Here is a 27,081-nt window from a genome sequence, read left to right as displayed (position 1 = left end):
GAAAATTTTGTCGTAAAAATTCTCATTTGCTTTTATATCTTTGAGTCTTCCATTCTTTCTTTTAGAATATAAGTGGCACAGCTGGGCATGGTGGCTCACACCTGTAATCCTAACATTTTGGGAGGTCAAGGGGGGAGGATCGCTTGAGCCCAGGAGTTTGGGACCACCCTGGGGAAAACAGTGAGACCCCTGTCTCTACAAGAAACTGAAAAAATTAGCTGGGCATGGTGACCATGCCTGTGGTCTGAGCTGCTCATGCCGTGGTCTGAGGCGGAGGTAGGAGGATCGCTTGAGCCCAGGAGGTCAAGGCTGCAATGAGCTGTGACTGTGGCACTGCACTCTAGTCTGGGCGGCAGAGCGAGACCCAAACACAAGTGGCAGTATGTGGTGATGTGGTATTTGTGCTTCTTCTTTTCCCAGGCTGCTCAGAGTGTTAACAAGGCATTGGAGCAGTTTGTGAAGCCGGAACAGCTTGATGGAGAAAACTCATATAAGTGCAGCAAGTATGTTGGGTGGTGACTTGGTTCTTGCTGCTGGCTCTTCCAGTGGGGACAGCCAGCAGGCTTTGTTTGAGAGCTCTTGGTGTGTCTGAAAGCCCCCTCTAGGCTGTTTGATTTTCTGATACTCTTGGGGAAGACACTGGGTCCCTGTTACCCAAGGACCAGAGCCTGCAGTGTCTCGGTTTGTGCATTTCTCTAAGACATGCAGCTCTGTGCCCGTCAAAGCCTGGGGCATAACATTATTGGGCAAATTTGGATGGGAGGAGAGAGGTAAAATTATCTTTGTATCCCATGGCAGTGCTGCTTCTGGTGTGGCTGGGCACCCCCCCATCTGCTGAATAGCATTCTCATTGACTTTCTTATAAGAGGGCTGATGTTGGTGGAGAGTCACGTTCTTCTGGGATAGCTAGGATCCTTCTCTCGTAGGGTGGGTACCCAGGGCTTGGAATAGCATTTGCTGGAAAACTCTAATTTTGATTATTCAAACTAACGTTTCCCTGTGAAGTCAAGAGTACCTATTTTAAGAAAACTCATGCCTGTAATCCCAGCACTTTGGGAGTCCAAGGTGGGTGGATCATGGGTTGGGAGTTCAACACCAGCCTGACCAAAATGGTAAAACCCCGTCTCTACTGAAAATACAAAAATTAGTCAAGCATGGTGGCACATGCATGTAATGCCAGCTACTCAGGAGGCTGAGGCAGGAGAACTGCTTGAATCCAGGAGGCAGAGGTTGCAATGAGCCAAGATCGTGCCACTGCACTCCATCCTGGGTGAGAGAGTGAGACTCTGTCTCAAAAAAAGAAAAGAGAAAACTCTTCTGTATGCTGTTAAGTAGATTTCCATGTTGTAGTCAGGTAATATGGGTAATTTTTTTATTATCAAATCTTCAAGACAAGAGGGATTTTGATTTTGTTTTAAATTCTACAGACATTTCTGATCTTTATTTTTGCCCCTTTTATTTCTGATTAGGGCCTTCTTTTCACATAATAATAATAATTATTTTTTTTTTGAGATGGAATCTTGCTCTGTCATACAGACTGGAGTACAGTGGCACGATCTCAGCTCACTGCAACCTCCACCTGCTGGGTTCAAGTGATACTCCTGCCTCAGCTTCCTGAGTAGCTCGGACTGCAGGCATGTGCCACCACGCCCAGCTAATTTTTGTATTTTTAGTAGAGACGGGGTTTCACCATGTCGGCCAGGATGGTCTCGATCTCTTGACCTTGTGATCCGCACTGCCTCGGCCTCCCAAAGTTGTTGGGATTACAGGCGTTAGCCACTGTGCCCAGTGAATTCTTATTTTTAAATCAGATGAATTTAAGACTTACTTTTCCGGCTGGGCACAAACATGGTGAAACCCCATCTCTACTAAAAAATACAAAAAAATTAGCTGGGGTGGTGGCGCACACCTGTAGTCCCAGCTACTCAGGAGGCTGAGGCAGGAGAATAGCTTGAACCCAGGAGGCGGAGATTGCAGTGAGCTGAGATGGCACCACTGCGCTACAGCCTAGGTGACAGTGTAAGACTCCATTTAAGAAAAAAAATTCTTGCCGGGCGCGGTGGCTCAAGCCTGTAATCCCAGCACTTTGGGAGGCCGAGGCGGGTGGATCACAAGGTCAAGAGATCGAGACCATCCTGGTCAACATGGTGAAACCCTGTCTCTACTAAAAATACAAAAAAATAGCTGGGCATGGTGGCGCGTGCCTGTAATCCCAGCTACTCAGGAGGCTGAGGCAGGAGAATTGCCTGAACCCAGGAGGGAGAGGTTGCGGTGAGCCGAGATCGCGCCATTGCACTCCAGCCTCGGTAACAAGAGCGAAACTCTGTCTCAAAAAAAAAAAAATTCTTTTCACATAATTATACCAGTCTGAACATGTTCGTTTTTGTTTCTTTTGAATTGAGAGAAACTTGTGTTAACCTAATTTTAACATTATTGGTGGCCCATGTGGCTTGGTTTTTCAGAATTGTCCTTTCTTTCTTTCCTTTCATGCTAATTAAATAGTTTCCCCCTGTATATATACATATATTTTTTATTTTTTTATTTTTTGAGACGGAGTTTCGCTCTTGTTACCCAGGCTGGAGTGCAATGGCACAATCTTGGTTCACTGCAACCTCCACCTCCTGGGTTCAAGCAATTCTTCTGCCTCAGTCTCCCAAGTAGCTGGGACTACAGGCATGTGCCACCACGCCCAGCTAATTTTTGTATTTTTAGTAGAGACGGGGTTTCACCATGTTGACCAGGATGGTCTCGACCTCTTAACCTCGTGATCCACCGGCCTTGGGCTCCCAAAGTGCTGGGATTATAGGCATGAGCCACTGCGCCCAGCCCTCTCCCTGTATTGTTAATGTTAATATTTTCACTGTTGGTTGAAGGCTGGTGGTTCTCATCCAGTGTCCTTTTTGGAACCTTAATGTAAAATGTTTAGAATTATAACAAGAAAGACCAAAATAACAAAAATTGTGTATGTATATTCATCTTCTTAAACTTTTGTTTCTGTTTATTTCAAGGTGTAAAAAGATGGTTCCAGCTTCAAAGAGGTTCACTATCCATAGATCCTCTAATGTTCTTACACTTTCTCTGAAACGTTTTGCAAATTTTACTGGTGGAAAGATTGCTAAGGTATGTGAATGATGTAATTAATCATCTTTTATGTGGAGCCTTTCAAGGCTTACATGTCCAGAGCTATTAAGGATTCTAAATAACCTGGTTGAACAACTTTGGTGACCAGTTTTCTAAGTTCTGTCAGCATTTGCTGGTGGAAAAAATAGGTCAGAGCATGGAGACAGTGATTCTGCGTGTGTGCTTATGAGGGTGGGCCCTGCAGCACACTGGACTTTCTAATGACAAAATTGGTAACTATTACCTCCATTTGGGCTTCATTGTCAGTTTTGTTGGTATCCATGGTTATCAGGGGATATAGGGAGAGCCTGTATAATCTGAAATCCAAAGAGGACTTCCTGCTAGACTTTGGACAGGAGTCAGGAGTTCGAGACCAGCCTGGCCAACATAGTGTAATGTTTGTCCCAGCAAACATTACACTAGAGAAAATGTTTGGGAAAATACATATAAGTTCATTAAAAACACAGACTGATTATTCATATCTATTACATTCAGAATTATGCAAAACAATTAATTATATTGCAAAGCTGTAATTCCTTTTCTAACAAAGCATGATTTTATAAAACTTTAGTGTTGCCACTGATTCAATTTTAATACAAAATATTTATATACACAATATAATATAAAAGTAAACTGTGTAGTGCCTTCCACAAAGGGATATATTAAGGCGCTTTACAAATATACCAATATTTTGAACCAAATTACTAAAAATACAAAAATTACCCTGGTGTCATGGCGCACCTGTAATCCCATCTACTCAGGAGGATGAGGCAGGAGAATGGCTTGAATCAGGAGGTGGAGGTTGCAGTGAGCGGAGATTGCGCCACTGTACTCCAGCCTGGGCAATAGAGTGAGACCCCATCTCAAAAAAAAAAAAAAAAAAAAAGGTGGCTAAATGCATTAGGTTTTTGCTAGAACATCACAAGGTGCAAGTGTTCTGTGGGTCTCCCCACCTAGGAAGTCCTAAATACCCTCTCCCTGAATGTGTGGAATGATCTGTGCCCTCAGAAATGTTTATCCTTTTCCCGTTTCCGTGTAGGATGTGAAATACCCTGAGTATCTTGATATTCGGCCATATATGTCTCAGCCCAATGGAGAGCCGATTGTCTACGTCTTGTATGCAGTGCTGGTCCACACTGGTTTTAATTGCCATGCTGGCCATTACTTCTGCTACATAAAAGTAAGCTGTGCAGATTTGCTAATGACTGTTGTTACATACATGCTAGAAGACAGCACTAGCATTCTTGGGGTGGGGAGAGATGGAACTTTTACAGTTAAAATGTGAATACCCGTTGTAATAGTATCTTGGCTGGGCACAGTGGCTTACACCTGTAATCCCTGCACTTTGGGAGGCTCAGGCAGGTGGATCACTTGAGGTCAGGAGTTCAAGACCAGCCTGGCCAACATGGTAAAACCCCTCTTTACTAAAAATAAAAAAAATTAGCTGGGTGTGGTGGTGTGTGCCAGCAATCCCAACTGCTCCCAAGGCTGTGGCAGAAGAATTGCTTGAATTGGGAAGTGGAGGTTGCAAGATCATGAGACGGCACTCCAGTCTGGGTGACAGAGTGAGACTCCATTGCAAAAAAATACAATTCTCTTGACTCTGTTTCACGTTTAATTAAATCTAATCTCTCCTTTGTACTGGCTCTCATTTACAGGCTAGCAATGGCCTTTGGTATCAAATGAATGACTCCATTGTATCCACCAGTGATATCAGATCGGTACTCAGCCAGCAAGCCTATGTGCTCTTTTATATCAGGTATTGTCATGAAAACAAATTGTCAAATTTTTTGGTATGTCTTTCTTCTCTTCTTATCAACAATTATTTACATTCAGTATTCAGTGTTTTGTATTTAAAAAAAAAAACAACAAAAAAAAAACCCCAGCAGCTTAAAGATGAACTCTGGCCTGGCATGGTGCCTCATGCCTATAATCCTCGCACTTTGGTCAGCCGAGATGGGAGGATCACTTGAGCCCAGGAGTTCAAGACAGATCAGCCTAGGCAACATAGTGAGACCACAACTCTACAGAATACAAAAAAAAATTAGCTAGGCGTGGTGTTGTGAGTCTGTGGTCTCATCTGCTTGGGAAGTTGAGGTTAGAGGATCACTTGAGCCTGGGGAGGTTGAGGCTGGAGTAAGCCATGATTGAGCCGCTACATTCCAGCCTGAGTGACAGAGCAAGACCCTGTCTCAAAAAAACAAACCAGCAAAAACCATCAACTCTGCCATGTGCCTGGAGAGTATGGAAGGTAGTGTCTGAGTGTCTTGATGAGTTTGCTCCGCTTCCCACTCTATGGCCGAGAGCACTGAAGGTGCAGCTGCAGGCAGAGGTGGTAGCTGAACCGGGTGGGCATCTGCTGCAGGCAGCAATGGAGTGGGCCAGGAGCCACAGGACAGTGAATAGAGACCTCGGGAAGGGGCCTCTGAGTACCTTGTGTGGTCACAGCCAGCACCTCCCAATCGTGGAACACAGGTCAATCATCACCTCCCGGGCCAAAGCCAGTGCCCACGCCCAGCTCTGTCCTGTTTTGGCTACATACTCTTTTGACTCACTCATTCCATTTTTGGAAAAATTTTTGATAGCGGAAAATTAAGAGTATCCTAAAATGTCTTAACTGGCAGAATGTTCATGTCTGCATGTTGAAATAGTAAACACTGGCATTGAATTTCAGCAGTTGGGCTGAAGCACAGATGATGATCAGAGGAGGCCTCTGAGGCCAAGATAAGGGGTAGGGTTTTGTTTCTACTTTTTTGGACACTATAGATTTTCTAGAGTGGCATATATTTATAATTAGAAAAATATAAGCCTGGGCAACAAAGTGAGACCCCATCTCTACAAAAAATGAAAAAGCCAGGACTGGTGGTGCATGTCTGTGGTCCCAGCTACTCAGGAGGCTGAGGCAGGAGGGCAAGGCCGCAGTGAATGATGACTGTTCCACTTCACTCCAGCCTGGGCAACATAGCAAGATGCTGTCTCAAGAAAAGAAAAATATAAGCAACAGAAAAGAAACACCTTTCAGTTAAAACAGCACTTCAGAACACAGTTTTAAAAACGTCATTTACACAATTATCCTTGTTTCCTGATCTGAGTGCCTGACATCAACCTAAAGGAGAGGATGCCTGTAGCTCTGTACTGTGTAGCATAAACATGCTATTTTTTTCTATCAGTTTTCTGCCTGAAGGGTTAAATGCTGTTGAATCTGTGAATGAATCTCTCCTAAGGAGGTATCCTGTGTCACCCTAAGTATCACTCTCCTTGCTCCAGGTCCCATGATGTGAAAAATGGAGGTGAACTTACTCATTCCACCCACAGCCCCGGCCAGTCCTCTCCCCGCCCCGTCATCAGTCAGCGGGTTATCACCAACAAACAGGCCGCACCAGGGTTTATTGGACCACAGCTTCCCTCTCACATGATAAAGGTAACAGTCCATAGGGAAAATAAAAATTTTGTGTCAATGTAAAAAGTGTAACTTCAGACACTCAGGTTACAGTTGTGGTGGTTGCTGTGTCCCCATATAAATCTGAATTTCTTCTCACAGTATAATCAAACCCTCCGTTATACAAATATTTCAAATATACAGAACATGGCCGGGCACAGGGGCTCATGCTTGTAATCCCAGCACTTTGGGAGGCCGAGACAGGTGGATCACTTGAGCCCAGGAGTTTGAGACAAGCCTGGGCAACAGGATGAAACCCTGTCTCTACAAAAAATACAAAAGTCAGCCAGGTGTGATGGCGTGTGCTGTGGTACCAACTGCTCAGGAGGCTGAGGCGGGAGGATCGCTTGAATCCAGGAGGCAGAGATTGCAGTGAGCTGAGATTGCTGCGTGCTTTATTTTATGGACATCAGGCAGTTTTTGAGGTATGACAGAGTCACACATCAAATATCCAGCAGGCTCCCATTGGGCTCTGCTCCAGAGTGACATCAGGGCTCCGGCAAATAGGAGGGCACGTGCCTTGTAGGAAGGGGTAGTTGGCATTGCCTTTCCAAAGACTGTTTTTGTTTCTATGGTGAAGCTTTCCAGTGTTAAGATAGCAGCTAATTTGGGTATCTGAGAAGGCCATGCGAAGGCCACACATGATCTATTAACCATGTTTCAGGCCTGCGTCTCCATAGGGATGCAGCAGCCATGGTGGGAACCTGCAGTGAATGTGTTACTGCATGAGGAGAATTTGGAGACATTGAAGGGCAGTGGTGGGGATCACGGCTGAGTGAGTGGCGCCTGAAGCAGCCCCTACTCTCTGCCCATGTGACCGTCTCCTTTGCTCCGAGACCAGGGTGATTCCTCCTTCCTGGCATTCTGTGCAGTGGTGAGCTCCCAGGAAACACAACCAGGGAGCAAGTGTGTGACTCCATGCCACAAGGCCTGCTGATTTCTATCTGATCTGGAACAGAGAGAGTTTGGTCTGAGGATTGTATGTCCTATTTGTTGACTGATTGCCAGAAAAGTAGGGCCTGTGCAGAGTATGCATGGGTAGGAGGGATTGAAAAGAACAGAGAACATTTCTAGATGTGTGAAACTTGTTAGTCCTGAAAAAGCAAAATGGGAAGGACCCATCAGCCAAAATGGGTTCTGTTTCTGTGACCGTGTTTCCGGAGCTCTGACCCGGCTGTGCTTTTCTTACTTCCAGAATCCACCTCACTTAAATGGGACTGGACCATTGAAAGACACGCCAGGCAGTTCCATGTCGAGTCCTAATGGGAATTCCAGTGTCAACAGGGCAAGTCCTGTTCATGCTTCAGCTTCTGTCCAAAACTGGTCAGTTAACAGGTCCTCAGTGATCCCAGAACATCCTAAGAAACAAAAAATTACAATCAGTATTCACAACAAGTTGCCTGTTCGCCAAGGTCAGTCTCAGCCTAACCTTCATAGCAATTCTTTGGAGAACCCTACCAAGCCCGTTCCCTCTTCTACCATTACCAATTCTGCAGTACAGTCTACCTCGAACGCATCTATGATGTCAGTTTCTAGTAAAGTAACAAAACCAATCCCCTGCAGTGAATCCTGCCCCCAGCCCGTGATGAATGGCAAATCCAAGCTGAACTCCAGCGTGCTGGTCCCCTATGGCGCCGAGTCCTCTGAGGACTCTGACGAGGAGTCGAAGGGGCTGGGCAAGGAGAATGGGATTGGTACGATTGCAAGCTCTCACTCTCCTGGCCAAGATGCCGAAGATGAAGAGACCGCTCCGCACGAGCTCCAAGAACCCATGATCCTAAATGGTGCTAATAGTGCAGACAGCAACAGCGACTTGAAAGAAAACGGCCTGCCGCCCGATGGTGCCAGCTGCCAAAGCCAGCCTGCCCTGCACTCAGAAAATCCCTTTGCTAAGGCAAACGGTCTTCCTGGAAAGGTGAGCATGTGCCAGGGTCTTCAGCCTCATTCATGGCAGTTCCCTTGGCTGGATTTCAGGAGGCATGGAGCTGGCACCTGAAGCTGAAATATTTTTGTTTTTATTGCAGTTGATGCCTGCTCCTTTGCCATCTCTCCCAGAAGACAAAATCTTAGAGACCTTCAAGCTTAGCAACAAAGTGAAAGGCTCCACAGATGAAACGAGGTAAGGCAAGAATAAATTAGAAGCACTTGTGGCTGTGTAGTAGGAAATCCAGTCACGCCCATAGATGGGTCAGTATTTTAACACTGTAGAAGTTTTATAATGAACATTTTGAATCTTAGAATGATTTGAATTATAATGTATAGGATTTATTAACTTACCTTTTAGAAGAGTAAAGAAAAAGTAGCATATAGGACCAAGTCCATGGAAACTTGATGTGCTCACGGTGCCGTTGCTTCTCCTGCATAGCCACCTCTCTCTGGTTAGCAGTGTTATTGGCGCACTTTCAAGCACCATCTCATTTCATCTTTTCATGAGGAATGATTGTGTGAGGTGTGCTGAGGTTCTAGGGCAGGGGCTCTCTGTTCTGCCAAGTAGCGGATATAGTTATCCCTCCGTTAACAACAGGGATGCTGAGAAATGTGTCATTTGGTGATTTTGTTGTCAACACCACAGAGGGTCACACAAACCCAGAGGGTGTGGCCTGCTGCTCCTAGGCCACAAATTGCACAGCCTGTGACAGCCCTGGATACTGTAGGCAACTGTAACACAGTGGTAAGTATCTGTGTCTAAACACATCTACACACAGAAGAGGGACAGTAAAAATATGGTACTGGCACACCTGCAGAGGGCATTTCCCATGAATGGAGCTGGCAGGACTAGAGGGTGCTGTGGGTGAGCCAGTGAGAGGCGAGTAAATGTGAAGGCCTGGGACACAACACTCGTGTAGACTTTGTAAACACAGCACTAAGCTACACTCCATTGTTTAAAAATTTTATTTCTCCAATAGTAAACACAGCTTACTGTAACTTTTTACTTTATAAACTTTTAATTTTTAACTTTTTGACTGTTTTGTAATAATACTTAGCTTAAAACACAAACATACAGCTGTACAAAAATAAGTTCTTTATATCCATATTGATAAGCTTTTTTCTACTTCTAAATTTTTTAACTTTTATGTTAAAAACAACACACACTGGGCTAGGGTCACAGGGTCAGTGTCATCTGTACCACTGACTTCCACCTCCACATCCTGCTCCACTGAAGGTCTCAAGGGCAGAACACTCACGGAGCTGTCACCTCCTGCGATGATGGCGGTGCTGCCTTCTGGAGACCTCCTGAAGGACCTGCCCGAGGCTGTGTTACGGTTACCTTACATCGTGTAAGAAGGGGCACACTCTGAAATAATCATGAAAAGTACAGTTGGTAAATACATAGACCAGTAACAATCTATTTTTCTGTTTTTGTTTTTGCAATGGAGTCTCCCTCTGTCTCCCAGGCTGGAGTGCAGTGGTGCAGTCTCTTTCCACTGCAGCCTCCGCCTCCCGGGTTCAAGCAATTTTCCTGACTCAGCCTCCTGAGTAGCTGGGACTATAGGCAGGCACCACCACACCCAGCTAATTTTTTTTTTTGTACTTTTAGTAGAGATGGGATTTCGCCATGTGAACTCCTGTCAGGCTGGTCTCAAACTCCTGACCTCAAATCATTCGCATGTCTTGGCCTCCCAAAGTGTTAGGATTACAGGCGTGAGCCACGGCGCCTGGCCAACAGTCGTTCATTACCATTACCATGTATTATATACTAATTGTATGCACTATACTTCCATGGGACTGGCAGTGCAGTGGGTTTGTTCACACTAGCACCACCATACTCAGTCATGCGCTGCCCTAGGCTGTTAGGACAGTTACGGGGACAGGGATTTTTCCACCTGTTGTCATCCGATGGACCACTGTCATATGTGGTCCATTGTTGACCGCATGTATGAGGCATGTGAGTGTACTTTGTAATGGCCCCTCGAGGATTCTGAAATTATAGATAATAAAACCTCCCCCATAATTTAAAAAAAACAATATAGTAACCTAAATGTAATTCTAGTAAAGAATAAGAGGAAAGGAATTTGTCATGCAGTGACAGTGGCTTCACTATGCAAAGAACCAGGCAGGATGGTCCTTCGACAAGAGGCTGTGGCACGGGCGGTGCTTGCACCTGTGCACAGGTTGGCTGTGAGCGATGGCTTAGAGCATGGCCGGATGTTGGCATACTTGGTGCCAGGCGCAGGTTGGACATCAGGAAGTCATGTTCTCATGGTGAACAACTTCTGGTGAAGTTCTGATCAAATCACAGCATGACCATCTCTAGATTTATATACTAGTTGCATTCCTGGAAACTTCAGTGTTTGTGAAAAACGTACCAGTAACACACTGTGCTTTTACCTGCATGGTCGTTGGCACTCACTTACTTGTGGGGTTGCCTGTTGTGCTGGTGGGGCTCCTGTCACTGTGGCAATTCCAGAATGGCCCCTGGCAGGGGAGTGCCCTCACTGAGGCCCTCTGTTAGGAGGGCTTAGATACTAAAATCGATGTAGTGAACCCTGCAAGCAGGGAACACTCACTCCCAACCTAAGAATAGGCTAGCTCAGACACTCACTCCCTCAACCAGGGGACTCTCACCTTTTGTAGGCCAGGTAGCGTGAGGATGAGGCAGGTGGCTGTGCAGACAAGCCCAAGCTACAGCAGCTTTCATTACCCTTGAGGATATATTGAAAGCTCTGCGGGAATCAAAGGACAGTTAATTTGCTACAGTAAGTGTTTCTAAAGCCTCAGTGATGCCTCACAATTTGTCAGTAATTGGAGGAGCTGCTGGCTGTTTGGAGGTAGCTGCTCTACCTTTGAGGCTCCAAGAAAAACCAGAGAAAGGGAGTCCAGAGGAAAAGGAGGCGTCCCCATCATTACTGGACTTTTTTCTTTAGACTTACTTATTAGGAAGAACTAGAGGAATTGCGGCCGGTGGTTCACACCTGTAATCCCAGCACTTTGGGAGGCTGAGGTCAGGAGTTCAAGACAAGCCTGGCCAGAGTATTGTGAAACCCCATCTCTACTAAAAAATACAAAAATTAGGCAGGCATGATGGTGACCCCTGTAATCCCAGGTACTTGGTTGGGAAGCTGGGTCAGGAGAATTGCTTGAACCTGGGAGCTGCAGGTTGCAGGGATCTTAGATTGCGCCACTGCACTTCAGCCCGGGCAACAGAATGAGACTCTGTCTCTTAAAAATAAAAAAATACTGGCCGGGCGCGGTGCCTCAAGCCTGTAATCCCAGCACTTTGGGAGGCCGAGGCAGGTGGATCACGCGGTTAAGAGACCGAGACCATCCTAGTCAACATGGTGAAACCTCGTCTCTACTAAAAATACAAAAAAGTAGCTGGGCATGGTGGCATGTGCCTGTAATCCCAGCTACTCAGGAGGCTGAGGCAGGAGAATTGCCTGAACCCAGGAGGCAGAGGTTGCGGTGAGCCGAGATCGCGCCATTACACTCCAGCCTGGGTAACAAGAGCGAAACTCCGTCCCCCCTCCCCCCAAAAATAAATAATTAATTAAAGAAAACTAGAGAAATTAGAAGAACTAGAAGATTATCTGGAAACAGGAAGATCCTAGAACTGCAGGATAATTGTTTTGAAAAATAGGCTAGGAGCTGGGCTTGATGATATAACATTTTTATTTCGTAAGAGAAAATTGAGAGTTTCCAGAGATGATAGGTCTAATATTGGGCTTCAGTCAGATATATTTAAACATATGAAATACTGAACATTTTGAAGTATCTGTCCCTGTAATGCAGTGATACGAGCCTGTCAAATCACCACACTAATGGTGTGTGTGTGTTTGGGGTCCACAGTGCACCTGGAGCAGAGAGGGGCCCTACCGAGGACTGCATTGCAGAGCCCCAGCCCGGCAGCCCTGCCGCTGAGTCCCTGGAGGAGCCGGACCTGGCCGCCAGCCTCAGCAGCACCAAGGTTCCACCGCCCCCCGACCCCGGGACCCCCGCTACCAAAGAAGGCACCTGGGAGGCCATGGCCGACGCCCCCGAGGAGCCTCCACCCAGCGCCGGCCAGAACATCACAGGGGATATCACGCCCCCTGACCTGTGTGACCCCGGGAGCTTAACAGGCGACCCATGCCCGCCATCCCAGGACATGGGGATGATCGTGGAGGGTCCACGAGACTCGGTATCAGTGGAAGCCGAGGAGGGGTTAAGCCCGGCTCCACCCATGGGGTCGGAGGAGTCCCACGAGCAGCCGCTTCTGGTTCACCCCAGCAGAGACCACATCCGGGATGCTCAGGATCCGCCCCAGAGCTCCAGCGCGCCCGAGGCCTCAGAGGGGCCGCCAGCTCCAGCACTGGAGGCGGCCCCACCCTGTCACCCAGTGGGGCACCCTGAGCCTAGCTCTGGGGAGAAGGGCGAGGACGCTGCGGTGAGGCTGAAAGCCCCAGGCCCTTCCCCGGCGAAGGAAAAAATCGGCAGCCTCCGAAAGGTGGACCGAGGCCACTACCGCAGCCGGAGGGAGCGCTCGTCCAGCGGGGAGCCCCCCAGGGAGAGCAGGAGCAAGACCGAGGGCCAGGGCCACCGCCACCGGCGGCACCGCACCTGTGCCCGGGAACGCGACCGCCAGGACCGCCACGCCTCGGAGCACCACCCTGGCCACGGCGACAGGCTCAGCCCCGGCGAGCGCCGCTCCCTGGGCAGGTACGGCCACCACCACTCCCGACACCGCAGCGGGGCTGAGCCGGACTGGGGCCGACACCACTACACCGAGGGCGAGCACAGCTGGGGCCGGGAGAAGTTCTACCCCGATAGGCCGCGCTGGGACAGGTGCCGGTACTACCACGACAGGTACGCTCCTCCGTACGCTGCCCGGGACTGGAAGCCCTTCCACAGCGGCCGTGAGCACGAGCGGGCTGGGCTACACGAGCGGCCACACAAGGACCACTACCGGGGCCGCAGGGCCTGTGAGCCGGCCCGGGAGAGGGAGCGGCACCGCCCAGGCAGCCCCCGCGCAGGCGCACCCCACACCCTTGCCCCGCACCCCGACCGCTTTTCCCACGACAGAACTGCGCTTGTAGCAGAAGACAACAACTGTAACCTCTCCGATCGGTTTCATGAACATGAAAGTGGAAAGTCACGAAAACGGAGATACGACAGCCTGGAAAACAGTGACAGTCATGTCGAAAAGAAATCCCAGAGGAGCGAACAGAAGGATCCTCTAGAAGAGCCTAAAGCGAAGAAGCACAAAAAATCAAAGAAGAAAAAGAAATCCAAAGACAAACACCGAGACCGCGACTCCAGGTGAGGCTGGGTCCTCTTGCTCGCCCGGAGGCGCTGGCAGCTCTGGGGCCTTCTCACCCGACTCAGGAACAAGGGACCTGCCAGGCCACCATTATATCTGTTTGATTTATCTTTCATCTCTAGGTTTTGAGATTTCGTTTTTACAGATTTGTAAAAATTTGTTCTGCTTTGAAGCTGTATCTTAATTTGATGATGTCGTTAAATGCCTAACAACCACCTTTTTCAAAATGATAGTGCCATTTTTGGTGAATGCTTCATACTCTTCCAGGAGTAAGCATGCAATGTCCCATAAATGAAAAATCAGGAGAGTCTGACTTTAGAATTGGTGTTTTTCACCCCCAACACGGAGTCTTACCCTTGTCACCCAGGCTGGAGTGTTCCCTGCAACCTCCACCTCCCAGGTTCAGGCGATTCTCCTGCCTCAGCCTCCTGAGTAGCTGGGATTATAGGCGCCTGCCAGCACACCCAGATAATTTTTGTATTTTTAGTAGAGACATGGTTTCACTATGTTGGCCAGGCAGATCTCGAACTCCTGACTTTGTGATCCGCCCACCTTGGCCTCCCAAAGTGTGATCTGCCAATCTCGGCCTCCTAAAGTGCTGGGATTACAGGCATGAGCCACCGTGCCTGGCCTGGTGTTAATATTCTTATTTGTCAGATGTAGTTATGTTTCCATATCTGTTGTATTTTCCTGAAATTCAGTGGCTGTGAGGTCAGCAGACAGTGGGAGGCACACCTCTCACGTGCCTGCCCACCTCACCTGCCCAGCATCGCATCTGAGACACCTTTGTTTCTTCAACCTTAGTCTGTTTTTGTCTCCATTTCTTAACTCGAAATCCAATTGGGAAATTTTGTTTGCTTGTTTTTTATTAAGCGACATGGTTTCACTCTGTCACTCAGGCTGGAGTGCAGTGATGCCATCATAACTCACTGCAGCCTTGACCTCCTGGGCTCAAGCGATCTTTCTGCCTCAGCTCTCAGCCTCTGGAGTAACTGGGACTACAGGCATGTGTGCTGCTACCCTCAACTAGTTTTTTCTTTTTGTAAAGATAGGGTCTTGCTATGTTGCCCAATCTGCTCTCAAACCCCTAGGCTCAAGTGGGCCTCCTGGCTGGGCCTCCCAAAGTGCTGGGATCAGAGGCCTGAACCACTGCACCTGGCCTGTTTTTGTATTTTTAAAAAGCTAAATTGGTCAGTGATTGTCTTGAAAATGACTTACCTATGATGAGATGGATGAGCAGGAACAGAATTAGTAACTTCAGTTGGCATCTCTTGAAATTGAAACCCTGGGAGAAGATTGCCAAAAGCCATATGGAAACTAGGCAGTGGTTACTTGAAGGAAAAAATAATATTGCTGCCAGGTGTCCAGGCACATGGGAGGGAAGGAGGCTTAGTATTTCCTTTCCCCTCAAGTAACTGCTGATTTTGGGAAAAGCTAGCAGAATCCTCCCTGCAGCATTTGTCCAGCAGCCTTAGTTCCTGAGAAAGTTGAAGGCAGTGGTGGGATTCTTCAGTGAGGGAGCTGAGGTTGGTGAATTTATGACCCTAGACTTAAATAGTTATTACAGTGAAGGCAGACTTTTTTTTTTTTTTTTTGAGGCGGAGTTTCGCTCTCGTTACCCAGGCTGGAGTGCAATGGCGTGATCTCGGCTCACCGCAACCTCCGCCTCCTGGGTTCAGGCAATTCTCCTGCCTCAGCCTCCTGAGTAACTGGGATTACAGGCACGCGCCACCATGCCCAGCTAATTTTCTGTATTTTTAGTAGCGACGGGGTTTCACCATGTTGACCAGGATGGTCTCGATCTCTTGATTTCATGATCCACCCGCCTCAGCCTCCCAAAGTGCTGGGATTACAGGCGTGAGCCACCGCGCCCAACCTGAAGGCAGACTTTTAAATTTTTTGTGAAAAGATCTTGCTATGTTGCCCAGGCTGGAGCGCGGTGTTGCAGTTTTTGGCTCACTGCAGCCTCAGCCTCCTGGGCTCAAGTGATCCTCCTGCCTCAGCCTCCTGAGTAGCTGGGACTACAGGTGCTCACCATCATGCCTGGCCGACGTTTTTCATTAGAATTGTGGATGTTTGCAAAGTGCATGTCCTCGGTGGTGTGAAGGCCAAGCTCCAGGGTCTGCTCTGGGGGTTCTGTGTTTTAGGGGTTTGAATTCTGGCTTTTCCTTCTGCAGGCATCAGCAAGACTCAGACCTTTCAGCAGCGTGCTCTGACACTGACCTCCACAGACACAAAAAAAAGAAGAAGAAAAAGAAGAGACATTCAAGGAAATCAGAGGACTTTGTTAAAGATTCAGAACTGCACTTACCCAGGGCCGCCAGTTTGGAGACTGTTGCCCACTTCCGGAGAGCACAGGGCGGTTTTCCCCTCCCTGGTGGCCAGCCTCTGGAAGGTGTCGGACCTTTCCGGGAGAAAACGAAACACTTGCGGATGGAAAGCAGGGAGGACAGGTGTCATCTCTTTGAGTATGGCCAGGGTAAGAGGGGATACTTGGAATTAAGAAGTTAGAAACTGTTTCTAAATACAGTTTGTTTGCAAAGGTGATCAACACATAGAAACCCTCAGGTGGCATCAGAGGGCACACAGAGGTGATTAACACATAGAAACCTTCAGGTGGCATCAGAGGGCACAGTTACTCAGCACACCCCTGCCCTGTCTGTCCGGCCTCAGCGCTCAGGCCTGCATGCAGTTCCTTGTGCAGTTTGGCTCCTTAGCACCAACCCCTTAGCGTTTATTGAAGGCCTGAGTGACCCAGGACTGAGCTCAGCATTACCTGTGTCACCAAAGCCCTGGAACTTAGAGCCCTGGGCTTCTGAGTGTTTGCCTTTTGAAGGACCAGAACTCTTGGTTTTAAAGCATTTTTCTGTGTTTTTTTTTGTTTGGTTTTGTTTAAAGCATGTTTGATATAAATACTTTCACAGTGTTTAAGTTACTCTCCCGAATCCTTAAGCCCGTAGCATTCTGAGTATACCCTGACGCTCGGTACTGATTTGCTGGCTTGGGTCATTAGAAGCGTGGGCGCCGGCCTTTGCCTGAGTGGTGCCACAGAGGCCTCCGTGTGGCGGGCCCTGGCTGCCACTGCCGGCTGTCCTGGATTCTGCATCTGTCCTGCAGAGCTGTCTTCTTCGTCATGTGGCCACACACTGTGCTCTGATGGCACTTGAGGCAGCCCGCCCTCTCTCTCTGGTTGGTATCCAGTGACCGCTGGCCCTGGAGAGGAGCCCTGAGCCTGTTAGAAGCGGGTGTCACTCGACTCAGTGGACCTAGAGCAGAGCTTGGCAAACTGCAGCCCGGGGACAGCTTCATCCAGTTTCCTGGCTTTGCATGAACTGAACTTGGAGTTAAGAATGGTTTTAACCTTTTTAAGTGGTTGGAAATAATCCCAAAGAACAGTTTGTTTCACGTGAAAATGCTGTGAAATTCAGATTGCAGTGCCTGTGGCTTTACTGGGGTGCAGCCAGGCGCCTTTGCACATTGTCTGGTGGCTTCACTGTCACTACTCGGCAGAGATGAATGGCTGCAGCAGGGACTGTGTGGCTCGCAAAGTGGAAAACGTTTATTATTTGCCCCTTGACAGAAAAAGTGTGTCACCCCTGCCTGGATGCCTGATGTTTGCTTTCACATGTGAAGCGCACGCCCTCCTCACGGGGAGTTGGACGTATCATCGGGGCTGCCCTGAGAGGCCTTGGCTGCTCGGCTGTCGTGGGCTCGGTGGAGCTGTGTGTTCTGGGCAAGGCCTCTTCTGCCAGCAGCCCAGAGCTGGCATCCATTGTTGATTGAGAGGCAAACAGTCCTTAAGAGCGTGTGAGCAAGAGCCGGGGGCTGAGGGGCGAGCCTTCCGTGGGAGACACTCGCCTGTGGAATGCTGGGGAAACGGCCAGAGTCGAGGACAGCCATCAGCACTGCTGGCGAGGAGGGGGGAGCCTGCCAGAGTTTGCTGTTTGTATTGTAGACATTCTGGACGTTTCAGTGAATCAGGGAACGGGATTGGAGAGGGCTGCTTGGTACCTGAGGATGTAGTGGGTGGGCTCATCCTGCATGTGGTACAGGCTCCCAGAATGGCGGCAGGATCACAGCCCACTCTCAGGCCTCTGTGCTAAGCTCTGCAGCCGGGGCTGCTGAGAGAGAGTGATGGCGCCAGAGGCAGCTGGTGCAGCGAGGAGGAGGTTGAATGTGAACCTGTTTGCTTTGCGTCTTAAGTGCTGCGATCAGGCGTGTGTCTGTGTGGCATCCCTGCGTTTCCTTTCCTGGTCCCTGGTCCCACTGTACCAATGTCAGGGTTTGCAGCTGGTGCTTCTGCTGTGAGCACAGACTGAGGAGCCTTTCTCATCCTCCTGAAAAGGCTGCCCAGCCACGCCTTACCCAGTATCCCGCAGTCCTGCAGGCCTCCCTCTGCCCTGGGTTCGGCCCCTTGCCTCTCTCTTTCAAACTCCTCCTCTGGCTTTCTGCTCAGTTCAGTTCTTGGGCCTGAGATCTGTTTTCCTCATGTTGAGGTGCGTGTGGGTTGGATGGAGCCAAGGATGGGCATGGCTGGGGCCCTCAATCACATAAACCCTTGATGTCAGTAAAACCCTGGGAGCAGCAGCTGCGCACTGGGACACCTGCTCACCTGGCCGGGACGTGGCCTCAGGCACTCACAGGGAACCTCCGTGACTGTCTGTAGCCACTTAACACGCACAGTGCAGGCACTGACAGTTTTGCAACCATAATTAAAATCTCTTTCCTGATCTTTGCTTTCTAGGTGATTGAAAACTCGGCCTCAAAACAAAAAATTCACTAGTTATGGTAAGCTGTTTCCCATCTGTCCATTTCCTCATGGTTTGTGGCAGTTTTGAGGGGGCGCAGGCAGAGGAGTTGTAATTCTTCAGCTCTGCCTGGGGGCGGGGCCCACAGGAGTAGGCAGAGCCATGGAGAGGTCCCGGCAGGCTCCCAGCCAACCGAGACCCGGGCCACGCACTTGGGGACAGATTTAGACTCCACCTCATCACGTTTGCATTACTGGCCAAGGAAGAAGACCTGCATCCCTCACATAGGCAGTGTCTCCCCATTCCCTTGCCCTTCACTAGGAAAAGCCAGCCCGGCTCACAACAGCTGAGCCCTCGGACCTTTGAGAAACATCTGGGGAGGGAGAGGCCTGGTCCCTCTGCAGATGTCTCACTGAGGAGAATGGAGCCTCATTCCCTCCCCCAGCCCTCCCTCTTCCCATGCTGCTGCAGCCCCTGAGGTCGCACTGACGGTACTCACCACACAAACCACGGGAAGGTGCTGGACGGCCGATCAGGACCTTGGAGCTGCAGGGCTGTGTTCAGTCACTTCACACAGGGGTCCTGGGAGAGTCACTGGTTTCATACCTGAGTCTTGTGGAGCTAAAAAAGGGGACCGTGAACCATTTTTCCCTTGAAAGGAAACCTTGTCCAAAAGTGTCTGTCACATGTAGTCAGTCAGCGAAGGGAATTTAAAATGAATTTCCAAGTGAAGATTCTGGATTAACTGGCCGTTAATTAAAAGGCTATATCAATGTGTCCTCAAGGGAGAGACCCAACCCTAATTAAGGAGCTAAACTTCCCAAGTGAGGGGCTGGGAGAATGGAGGTGGAGGAGGCAGCTGGGGTCGGGCAGCTGCCGGGCCCAGCAGATGGCGCCTCCCTGGCTGAGCCCCCCGCACCGCCAGTTCCCTCATTTCAACTCAGGAAGGCAGAGTGACCTTCTTAAGGAAGAAGAGCTTCCCCATCCCTGGGGAGCAGCTGGCAGGGCATCCAGGGATAAGCTGTGGCCTCACCAGGCCTCCGCGCAGCCGCCTGCCTGCCTTCTACTCACTAACCCTGCGCCTCTTGTCTTTCAGATTCAATGCGTTCAACAGAAGCCATCCCCAGCCCAGCTTAAATTATAAATATAGAAAATAACTGTTCCAATCTGCGTGGTGCTTCTTTAGTAAATACTGTACAGATTTTACCATGGAGAACTTTTTTTTTTTAGTTTTTACCTTTTCTTAATTACCCTATTCCAAATGGATGAACACTTTCTACCACTGCTGACCATTGTAAAATACCGTGTATATAAATCCCACTGAAATAATGCCCTGGAATAGAACATCTCAAATGCTGCTTAATTACAGACTCAGGTCGATTACTTGTATTTCATGTAATGTTCCTCCAAGTTAGACATCTGGTGCAAGACCAACCGGGAAACCATGGAATTGTCAAAAGTACAAACTGACAGTGTGTATATTTAATTTAAAGACTTATTTAAAAACTCACATGCTCTTACCTAGACTTTCGAGAGCAGTCTGTTTTCTGTAATGTCTGATACTAGAAACTAATTTGCTTATTTTAGTTGTATTCAAGATTTGAAGATGTATTTTATAGAGAAGTTCTGTTTTTGAACTTTGTGGAACTGTTCCAATCAATTTCCCAGTTATGATGAGTATTTACATTATGAATGTATAACCCAGACATGATTTGTAAGCCTATAGTATGTTTCTATTACACGACACTTTTTGATACAGCGTCTCTTGTCTTGACTATGATACTGGAGTCTCAGTTGTCTGCTTGGTCCCTTCGAGTTTCTAGTTACAGACACAATCATACTGTGATTTTATTTTTAATATGGATATGCTATCAAACTGTGATACACTTATAATTCACTGGTCCTGCATCAGGAGATGGAGTGGGGAAAACTGTATTTAATACAGTTTGTATCTGAATAATCTGTATGGTTTATACAGTTTGTGTTGTTCAGAGATGTTTAAAGTTTGATCTTTGTTTTTTTAAAGATTAAAAAAGCACTTGCCCCACTGTAAATATACAGCATGTAAAATTTCTATAGTATATAAATGGCAGCAAATCACACACTTTGCGTCTTATTTTTTTACTGCTGTTTTCCCCATTTGCTTCCAGACTCCTTCCTGTCACCTGAATTCACTTTCTTAAAACTTTTCAAGTGTTCCTGCTGAAGTCAACACCTTCGGCCAGGCTGTCCTGCCTGGGACAGGCAAAGGAAAATCGGAGGGGTTTGCTGGACCCAACAGTATCTGTTTCAAAGAACCGAGTCTTAGACCATCTTGTTTTAACATGTGATTTTTATTTAGTGAACACAGTATTTGCAAGAGCTCTGACAGCCATCCACCCTCCAATCTTAATCTTACTGTTCACTTTACTACCAAATATTGATAGATAGAGGCTATTTCTTCATGCGAGCTGTGGGAGTATATACATTGAATAACACTCCAGAAATCAATAGATGTACATTATTTACATATTACTATGTTTATCGCAAATAGAATATTTTCTAAGAAGAAAGTCACAACTTGTGGTTTCTGGTTTACCACAGACCTAACTTCTCGGCAAAGCACATCTATGTAGATACCTGCATTTGTAACTTTAAAATAGGCATTGCTTTCTATGAAGCACTAAGTGCTGCTCCATCTATAAATAGCTCCCATTTTCACTCAGTTTGGTACCACATTAAACTGCCCAAAAATGTTCTGTGACCCCAAAGACATTGCTGCTTGTCTGGGTCCAGGGTCAGTCCAATTAAACTCAGATGTGAACCAGGGCCCAGCAAGACAGGCTGGAAGGGCTGTGGCAGCTGCTGCCTCCCCACAGGGCTCCCTCACTGCCTCCTGGCCTCTCTGCCTGGAAGAAAGTGTGTCTTTGGCCAGAGTTGGGACTAACAATTCAAGCCCTGCGCTCAGATGTTGGGGTGGGGAGGAGGATCCTGATCGTGATGGGTCACACCTGCCCAGGGTGAGGAACAAAGACAGATGTCCTGCTTCAGAGCCGTCCTGGTGGCAGCTGGCCCCGTGCAGTCACTGACCCAGAGTTTTCTGGATCAGGCCTGCCTCAGGGTTCAGCAGGCATGGCTGCATGGCCCTCATGCTAATACTGTCGTAACATGGCCTGGAGCCGGGAGATTTCTAACACTGACGGCCAAGTACCTGGAGTCTAACTCGGCACCACAGCCTCTGCACAGCTCCCGGATGCCCACCACCCAGTGAAGCTCACTCACAGATGATCGCAACAGGGGAGCTTAATCATCCCGTGACTGCTTCCTGCTGCTTCTCCCAACACCCAACCACACAAAGCTCTGCATCTCCAGATCACACCTGGGTCAGCCAGGAGGAGGACACGGCTCGTGAGAGTATAACATGCTGACAGAGCTGGCTGCTGCCAGTCCTAAGTGTGGGGCCAGCCTGAGGGGTGGGCACCACCAGAGCCAGCCGTCAGTGTGTGGTCTGGGTGGGGATCCAGGCAGCGTTTGTTTTCTTGGAAGACTGGAGGCCAGAGCTGCGGATCTACCAGCCAGGCATTTCAAGAATGCTGACTTGTCTTTCTTGAAACTAAAGTTTCTAATGTGAGGTATCAGTGCAGTAAGAAAGCCTAAGAACTTGGAAATGAACCAAATGAGCCTCATGCAGGGTGGGGCTTCTGGCCTCCAACCCCTCTGCAGTTTAGTGTGACTTAAAGCTACATCAAGGTCAGCCACAGGGAGCCTCCTCCTCCCTCAAGGCAACTCGAAGTCTCTCATGCTGAGAAGGAAACCTGGGCACACACAGCCTGAGGTTTTTGTCTCCTGGACTGTGCATTTCGCACAGGAGTGCAGATGCCCTCCAGAGCATGCAGATTCAAAGTGTGTGCACCTGTGCAGATAGGGTGGGAAGAGGAAAAGCCAGCCTTGAGGGTGCAACAGGGTCCTCTAGACAGAGCAGCATCTGCCACCAACCCAGGTCAACCCAAACACGCCATGCCCCCTTCCAGCCCTGCACCCTCTCCATAGGTGGGGCCCAGATCCACCTTTCCTGGAGCAGAGCACCAGGTACCTGCAAACCTTATATCCACAGCAACCTAGGTTGCCTCCTAGGCAGGCGGGAGTTTCGCCAGTTCCAGCACCATCATCTACTTGAGGTTCTCAGCTTCCCAGAACCCTAAGTGCCGGGTCTCTGCACCCATGGCCTGGTCTTCCCTCCCTGTAGGGAAAGCACCTCTCTCAGGACACGGTGCACTACATGGAGTGAGACTGATTCTTTCCTTCCTTCGGTGTCTATTCATTAAGAAGCCTGTTCAAATGATAAGGTCTGTAAAATAAGCGTTGATTTTGCCACAGGTTTTAAAGTGCGATATGGTCAGAAGCCGGTCTAACCCATGGATTGTGTTGACCTATATGAAAAGCTGCCGTTTGTGTGCGTCTAAGCAAAACATTAGCAGTTTCACGTGGTTCAACGTATGGACCATCTGTGTCCAAGGAAAAAGCTGTTTCCTAGGATTTAGCAGTTACGGGCTAAACACCCCCAAACCATTAACTGTTATGATGATAATGGTTTTTTTTAAGTATGTGTGGGGCCAAAAAGCCTGGATTGAAGGGAGGCTGCAGGGGAGTCACATTGGAGCCCCCAAGCGCCATGGCCATCCCTCCCCAGCCCGCCTGCTGCCCCCAGGGCAGCCTTCCCCTTGGGTGCTGCATCTAGATGGGTACTTTTTTAGTGCACAGTATATACTTGTGTCCAGAAGTTAACTTTATAGCTGCCATTCTAAAAATACTACTGTTAGAAAGTATCTTTTGTTATAATTTCAGCATATAAAAAGGCATATAAAAGCTATAATCCTATATATCTGAGAAAAAAATTCTGAATAAAAAACTGGTAGCTTTTCCTTTCCTGTTTTGCTATAAAACAGTGGCTTTCTATAACTGCTGACACCGCCACAAGTGACATGTTTGGCATGTTACAGATGAGGCTCCCGTCTGTGGAGTCCATCCCGTGTCTGCTGTGGAGAGAGCAGGAGCTGCTGTCCTGGCTTCTCCCCCTGGGGCACCGGGATGGTCGCAGGAAGGAAATGCTTCTGGACGCGCACAGCTGACCACGACCCCAGCCACGGCGCAAGGACTGGGGGATCAGTCTGGGCCACGGTACGCTCTGGAGAAGCAGCAAGCACCGCAGGACGACCACCTCCCAGGACCCCAGCCACAGCATGAGGCCTCAGGCATAAGTCTGGGCCACGGTATGCTCTGGAGAAGTGGCGAGTAACCGCAGGGCGACTGCCTCCCTGCCACGCCTTCTGCGGAGGGGCGGCCCACGGTGTCTTTCTGCTGGGGCTGGGTCTTTTACCAGGAAAGCTATTTTTTATTGGCAATCCTTCGTTTCCTTGTTGCCAACATGTCATAGAAGGGGTCCCTGCTGATACTGGCTCTGGTTTTAAATAAAAAAAAAAAATGGGAAAACACCCAGGTTAGGTCATGTCCCCTTCCCCACCACCCCAGAGGCTGCTCAGACAGGACTGCAGGCTCAGATCTGAGCATCAGCTTCAGCAGTCAGACCTCCAGAGTTTCTGGAGGCAGAGGGTGGTCCGCTCTTGCACACGGAAGCGTCTATGGTCTAGAACATGGACCCCCCACCTCCAAGTGGCACAAGAAGATGGGTGTGACCCTGGCCCCCAAGGCCCCGCTTACTTGATAGATTTCATCCACTCCTCCTTTTCCTCCGGGCTGGGTGCTGAGATCCGGTACACCACATGGTTCCCCTCTACCACGCGGCCGTCAGCCTCTGTCTTACAGGCCTTGATGACCTGCCCTTTGTGGCTGGGATTGTAGAGCTCAAAACAATTCTGATGGAGAAAAAGAAAGGGCAGGCCATCACAGGGGCTTCAGGCCAGGTTCCCTACAAGCAGTAAGCATGGCTCCCAGGTGGCTGGTGGGAGAGAAGGTGCAGGAGGAAGAGCTTACGGGTTTCCGGGGGTCCTCCACCTCCCTGATGCTGAGGTTTTCTAATGGGATGATTCCCCTGGGCTCCTTATCCTACAATAGAAAAGTGCATAGCAGGACTCACTGTGGGTCACCGGCCTGAGGGTCCCTTGGCCCCGGGACAGTTCCGTGACTGCTGGGAGGAGGCCAAGAAGGCCCGGCCTTACTTACTGTTGTGTATTCAAAGTAATAGAGGCAGTTATCGGTCAGGATGAACCACCGGCGCTTCCAGGTCTTCACGCGCCCTCCTAGAAGCAGAAGGGCCCCATGAGTCCACGCTCCGTGCACAGGGAGCCCGTGGGTCCAAGAGGGGGCCCTGGACCTGCAGAGACCACTGTGTTTTCAGAAAGACTGCCAGGCACCAGGCTTGGGTTTAGGTGTCGTTCGGTGTTCCCACTGCGGGGCCCCGCATGCATCCACCCCGCCCACACTGGTGCCCCCTCCATGGCACCAAGGGGCCCCCTCCATGACACGACCGCGCTCCAGTTCACTTCCTGGGAGAGTTAGTGGGATGGATGGCCTCATTTCCCGACATGAGATGGCAGCGTGATGAAGTCAGAACTGCTCGCCCGGCTCTGTGCAGGGCCTGACCCCACCGTGTCAGGCAGTTATCACATTACAAAGGCCCTCAGGCAGCCCTAGGATCCATCAAAATCAATCACCCTGGGCCCAGGGAATCATGAGATTGAATTAATTTTGTAACAAGATCTGGAGCACACGTGCACACTCACGCACTCCCATCTGTACCTGCCTTCCTCTAAGGGAAGGAAATCTCTGATCCTTAAACATTCAGCAGAGACAAACTCACTTCAGCTGCTAACCTTGCCAGTGTTTGTTTTTTAAATAATTCAATAAAAAACACACGCATGGCAATGAATTCAAGTGCTCCCTGGGGCACTAGGCCCTCTCTGCCCCATGACTCCCCAGCACTGTGGAGCTCACTGGCTTTCTCTATGACAGGTGGGCAGGGGAAGAGCCCTCGGGGCTGAGGATCCCAGGCCTCCCTGCATAGGGGCCAGCACAGGTGTTGGGGCCTGGAGGCAAGATGGTGGAAGAAGGGCTCTGAGGGTCACCAGGACACAGGGTGCTTTCCCTGTTGGGGCCTGGTTTGCAAAGACCATGGGTGAAGGGAACCAGCTGCAGGTGGGAGGAAACCCTGGCCCAGCAGAGCAGGAGGCCAGACTGGGTCTCCACAGCCCCTCTGGGACCCTCTGGCCCCTGCCTCACTCAGCACTGCCATCCTCCTTTGATGCCTATCACAGCCTGCAATGCGGCTGCCACCTTTAGCTTGGGACAGGAACCCAGCGTCCAGCTGCCCTCCCCTCCCCCCAGGACTCAGTCTCACCAGTGTCCCAACAGCCCGCCCATTAAAGGTTCTGTCTAGACCCCGGTCTGGCCAAATATGCCCCCAAGATTCCGGCTGCATATCTCCTGCCCTCAAATCCACCCCTCCCAACATCTCTCCTGTGCCCTGGCCAGGGCTTCCACTCCCCGAGCCCCTACAAGCTGCTCTGTCACTGGAACCCTCTGCCCCAACTGTTCAGGTCCACTTCACTCATCCACTTGAAGACCCAGACAGGCCCACAGCAAGGCCCAAAGTCCTCAGGGCCCTTGTGTGTCTGTCTCACCAAGGGTTCCATGTTCCAAGCGCCAAGCTGTTGGCCTTCACCTTCCCCACCTCGGCTGCAGCGTACCGGCCCAGATCCATGAGGGAGGGCAGGAGACCCTGGGGGCAACCCCACCTTGTCTCACAGTCCTCCAGTGAGCAGGGAGACATGTTCTCTGTCCCCGAGACCCTGGGACAGGAGGACAGTGCTGATTCCTTCCAGGCACTTGCTCTAGCTGGAGCTGCTGTGGCAGAATCAGCTGACAGCAACTCCACTACCCTGATATCCATCGCTGTCACAGTCACCTCTGTTTCCCTCCAGAGACTCCAGAGCAGGCCCCGCTCCAGCTGCACTGATGCCACCTGCCATCCCCCAAGCAGTGGCCAGAGGCATCTTTTCAAACACGCGTGGCAATCATGCCCCTCCCTGCTTGAAGCTCCTGAAAGGTCCTACTGCACTAGGTCTTAGACGGAACTCCTTGGATGGCAGAAGGGGCTGCCCTTCCGGGCTCCAGCTGTGGCCTTCCTCCCTGGCCAGCTGTCCAAGTCTTGAGCTCTTGGGGAGCTCATCCAGGAGCCCCCAGGCTGTGTGCTTCTATCCAGTGCCTGCTCCATGGTGGACAGCCAAGGGCCTGTGTGTTGCACTACCCCACCTGCCTGGCCCCTGCCTGGGAAGGGTCTGCCTGGAGGCCTCTCAGCTCCACCCTGGGCCCCCAGCTCACACCCACCACAGAAAGCCCCATCCCTGTCCAGTCCACAGGGCCAGGGGATCCTTGCAGGCTGGGACTGCAGGCCTGGGGCAGAGGGTGATATGCTTGGTCTCAAAGCCCAGCAGGCTCTGCTCATGCTTGTTTCTGGCCACACCACACAACACTCTGACCTACAGACGAGAGCCTGGCTTCTGGAACCTGCTGACAGGAACCAAACTTTCTCTCTGTGAGTT

At 49.7% G+C, this 27,081-nt stretch overlaps 2 protein-coding genes across 12 annotated transcripts in view; one reads left to right on the top strand and one right to left on the bottom strand.

The window, feature by feature from the left end:
* The window catches only part of USP42 (ubiquitin specific peptidase 42), a 57,337-nt gene extending 36,691 nt beyond the window's left edge, over positions 1-20,646 (top strand). For 3 of the 5 annotated variants that reach the window (XR_005576907.2, XR_012515275.1, XR_012515276.1), the window contains 10 exons: positions 421-503; positions 3,009-3,120; positions 4,160-4,300; positions 4,779-4,879; positions 6,388-6,541; positions 7,755-8,474; positions 8,584-8,678; positions 12,347-13,795; positions 15,974-18,584; positions 19,641-20,646. Coding sequence is in view for 2 of the 5 variants with exons in the window: in XM_039460572.2 (XP_039316506.2) it covers positions 421-503; positions 3,009-3,120; positions 4,160-4,300; positions 4,779-4,879; positions 6,388-6,541; positions 7,755-8,474; positions 8,584-8,678; positions 12,347-13,795; positions 15,974-16,307 (3,189 nt within the window). In the remaining 3 variants the exon portion in view is untranslated. Of the gene's footprint in view, positions 1-420; positions 504-3,008; positions 3,121-4,159; positions 4,301-4,778; positions 4,880-6,387; positions 6,542-7,754; positions 8,475-8,583; positions 8,679-12,346; positions 13,796-15,973 lie in introns of all 5 variants that reach the window. The other 2 variants (XM_039460573.2, XM_039460572.2) reach the window with 2 other exon arrangements.
* Positions 6,477-27,081, bottom strand: part of CYTH3 (cytohesin 3) — a 128,997-nt gene continuing 108,392 nt past the window's right edge. For 2 of the 7 annotated variants that reach the window (XM_039460584.2, XM_074390348.1), the window contains exons 10-13: positions 24,704-24,780; positions 24,515-24,586; positions 24,242-24,396; positions 20,859-23,981 (exon numbers count right to left, since the gene is read on the bottom strand). In XM_039460584.2, the coding sequence (XP_039316518.1) occupies positions 23,909-23,981; positions 24,242-24,396; positions 24,515-24,586; positions 24,704-24,780 (377 nt within the window). In that variant the 3' untranslated portion in view covers positions 20,859-23,908. Of the gene's footprint in view, positions 19,166-20,858; positions 23,982-24,241; positions 24,397-24,514; positions 24,587-24,703; positions 24,781-27,081 lie in introns of those variants that run through there. The other 5 variants (XR_012515277.1, XR_012515279.1, XR_012515280.1 and 2 more) reach the window with 5 other exon arrangements.

Source organism: Saimiri boliviensis, chromosome 20 (assembly GCF_048565385.1).
Source record: "Saimiri boliviensis isolate mSaiBol1 chromosome 20, mSaiBol1.pri, whole genome shotgun sequence".
NCBI classification, from domain to species: Eukaryota; Metazoa; Chordata; class Mammalia; order Primates; family Cebidae; genus Saimiri; species Saimiri boliviensis.
Note: the sequence above shows the minus strand (reverse complement) of the source record. Positions and strands in the feature narration are given on the sequence as shown.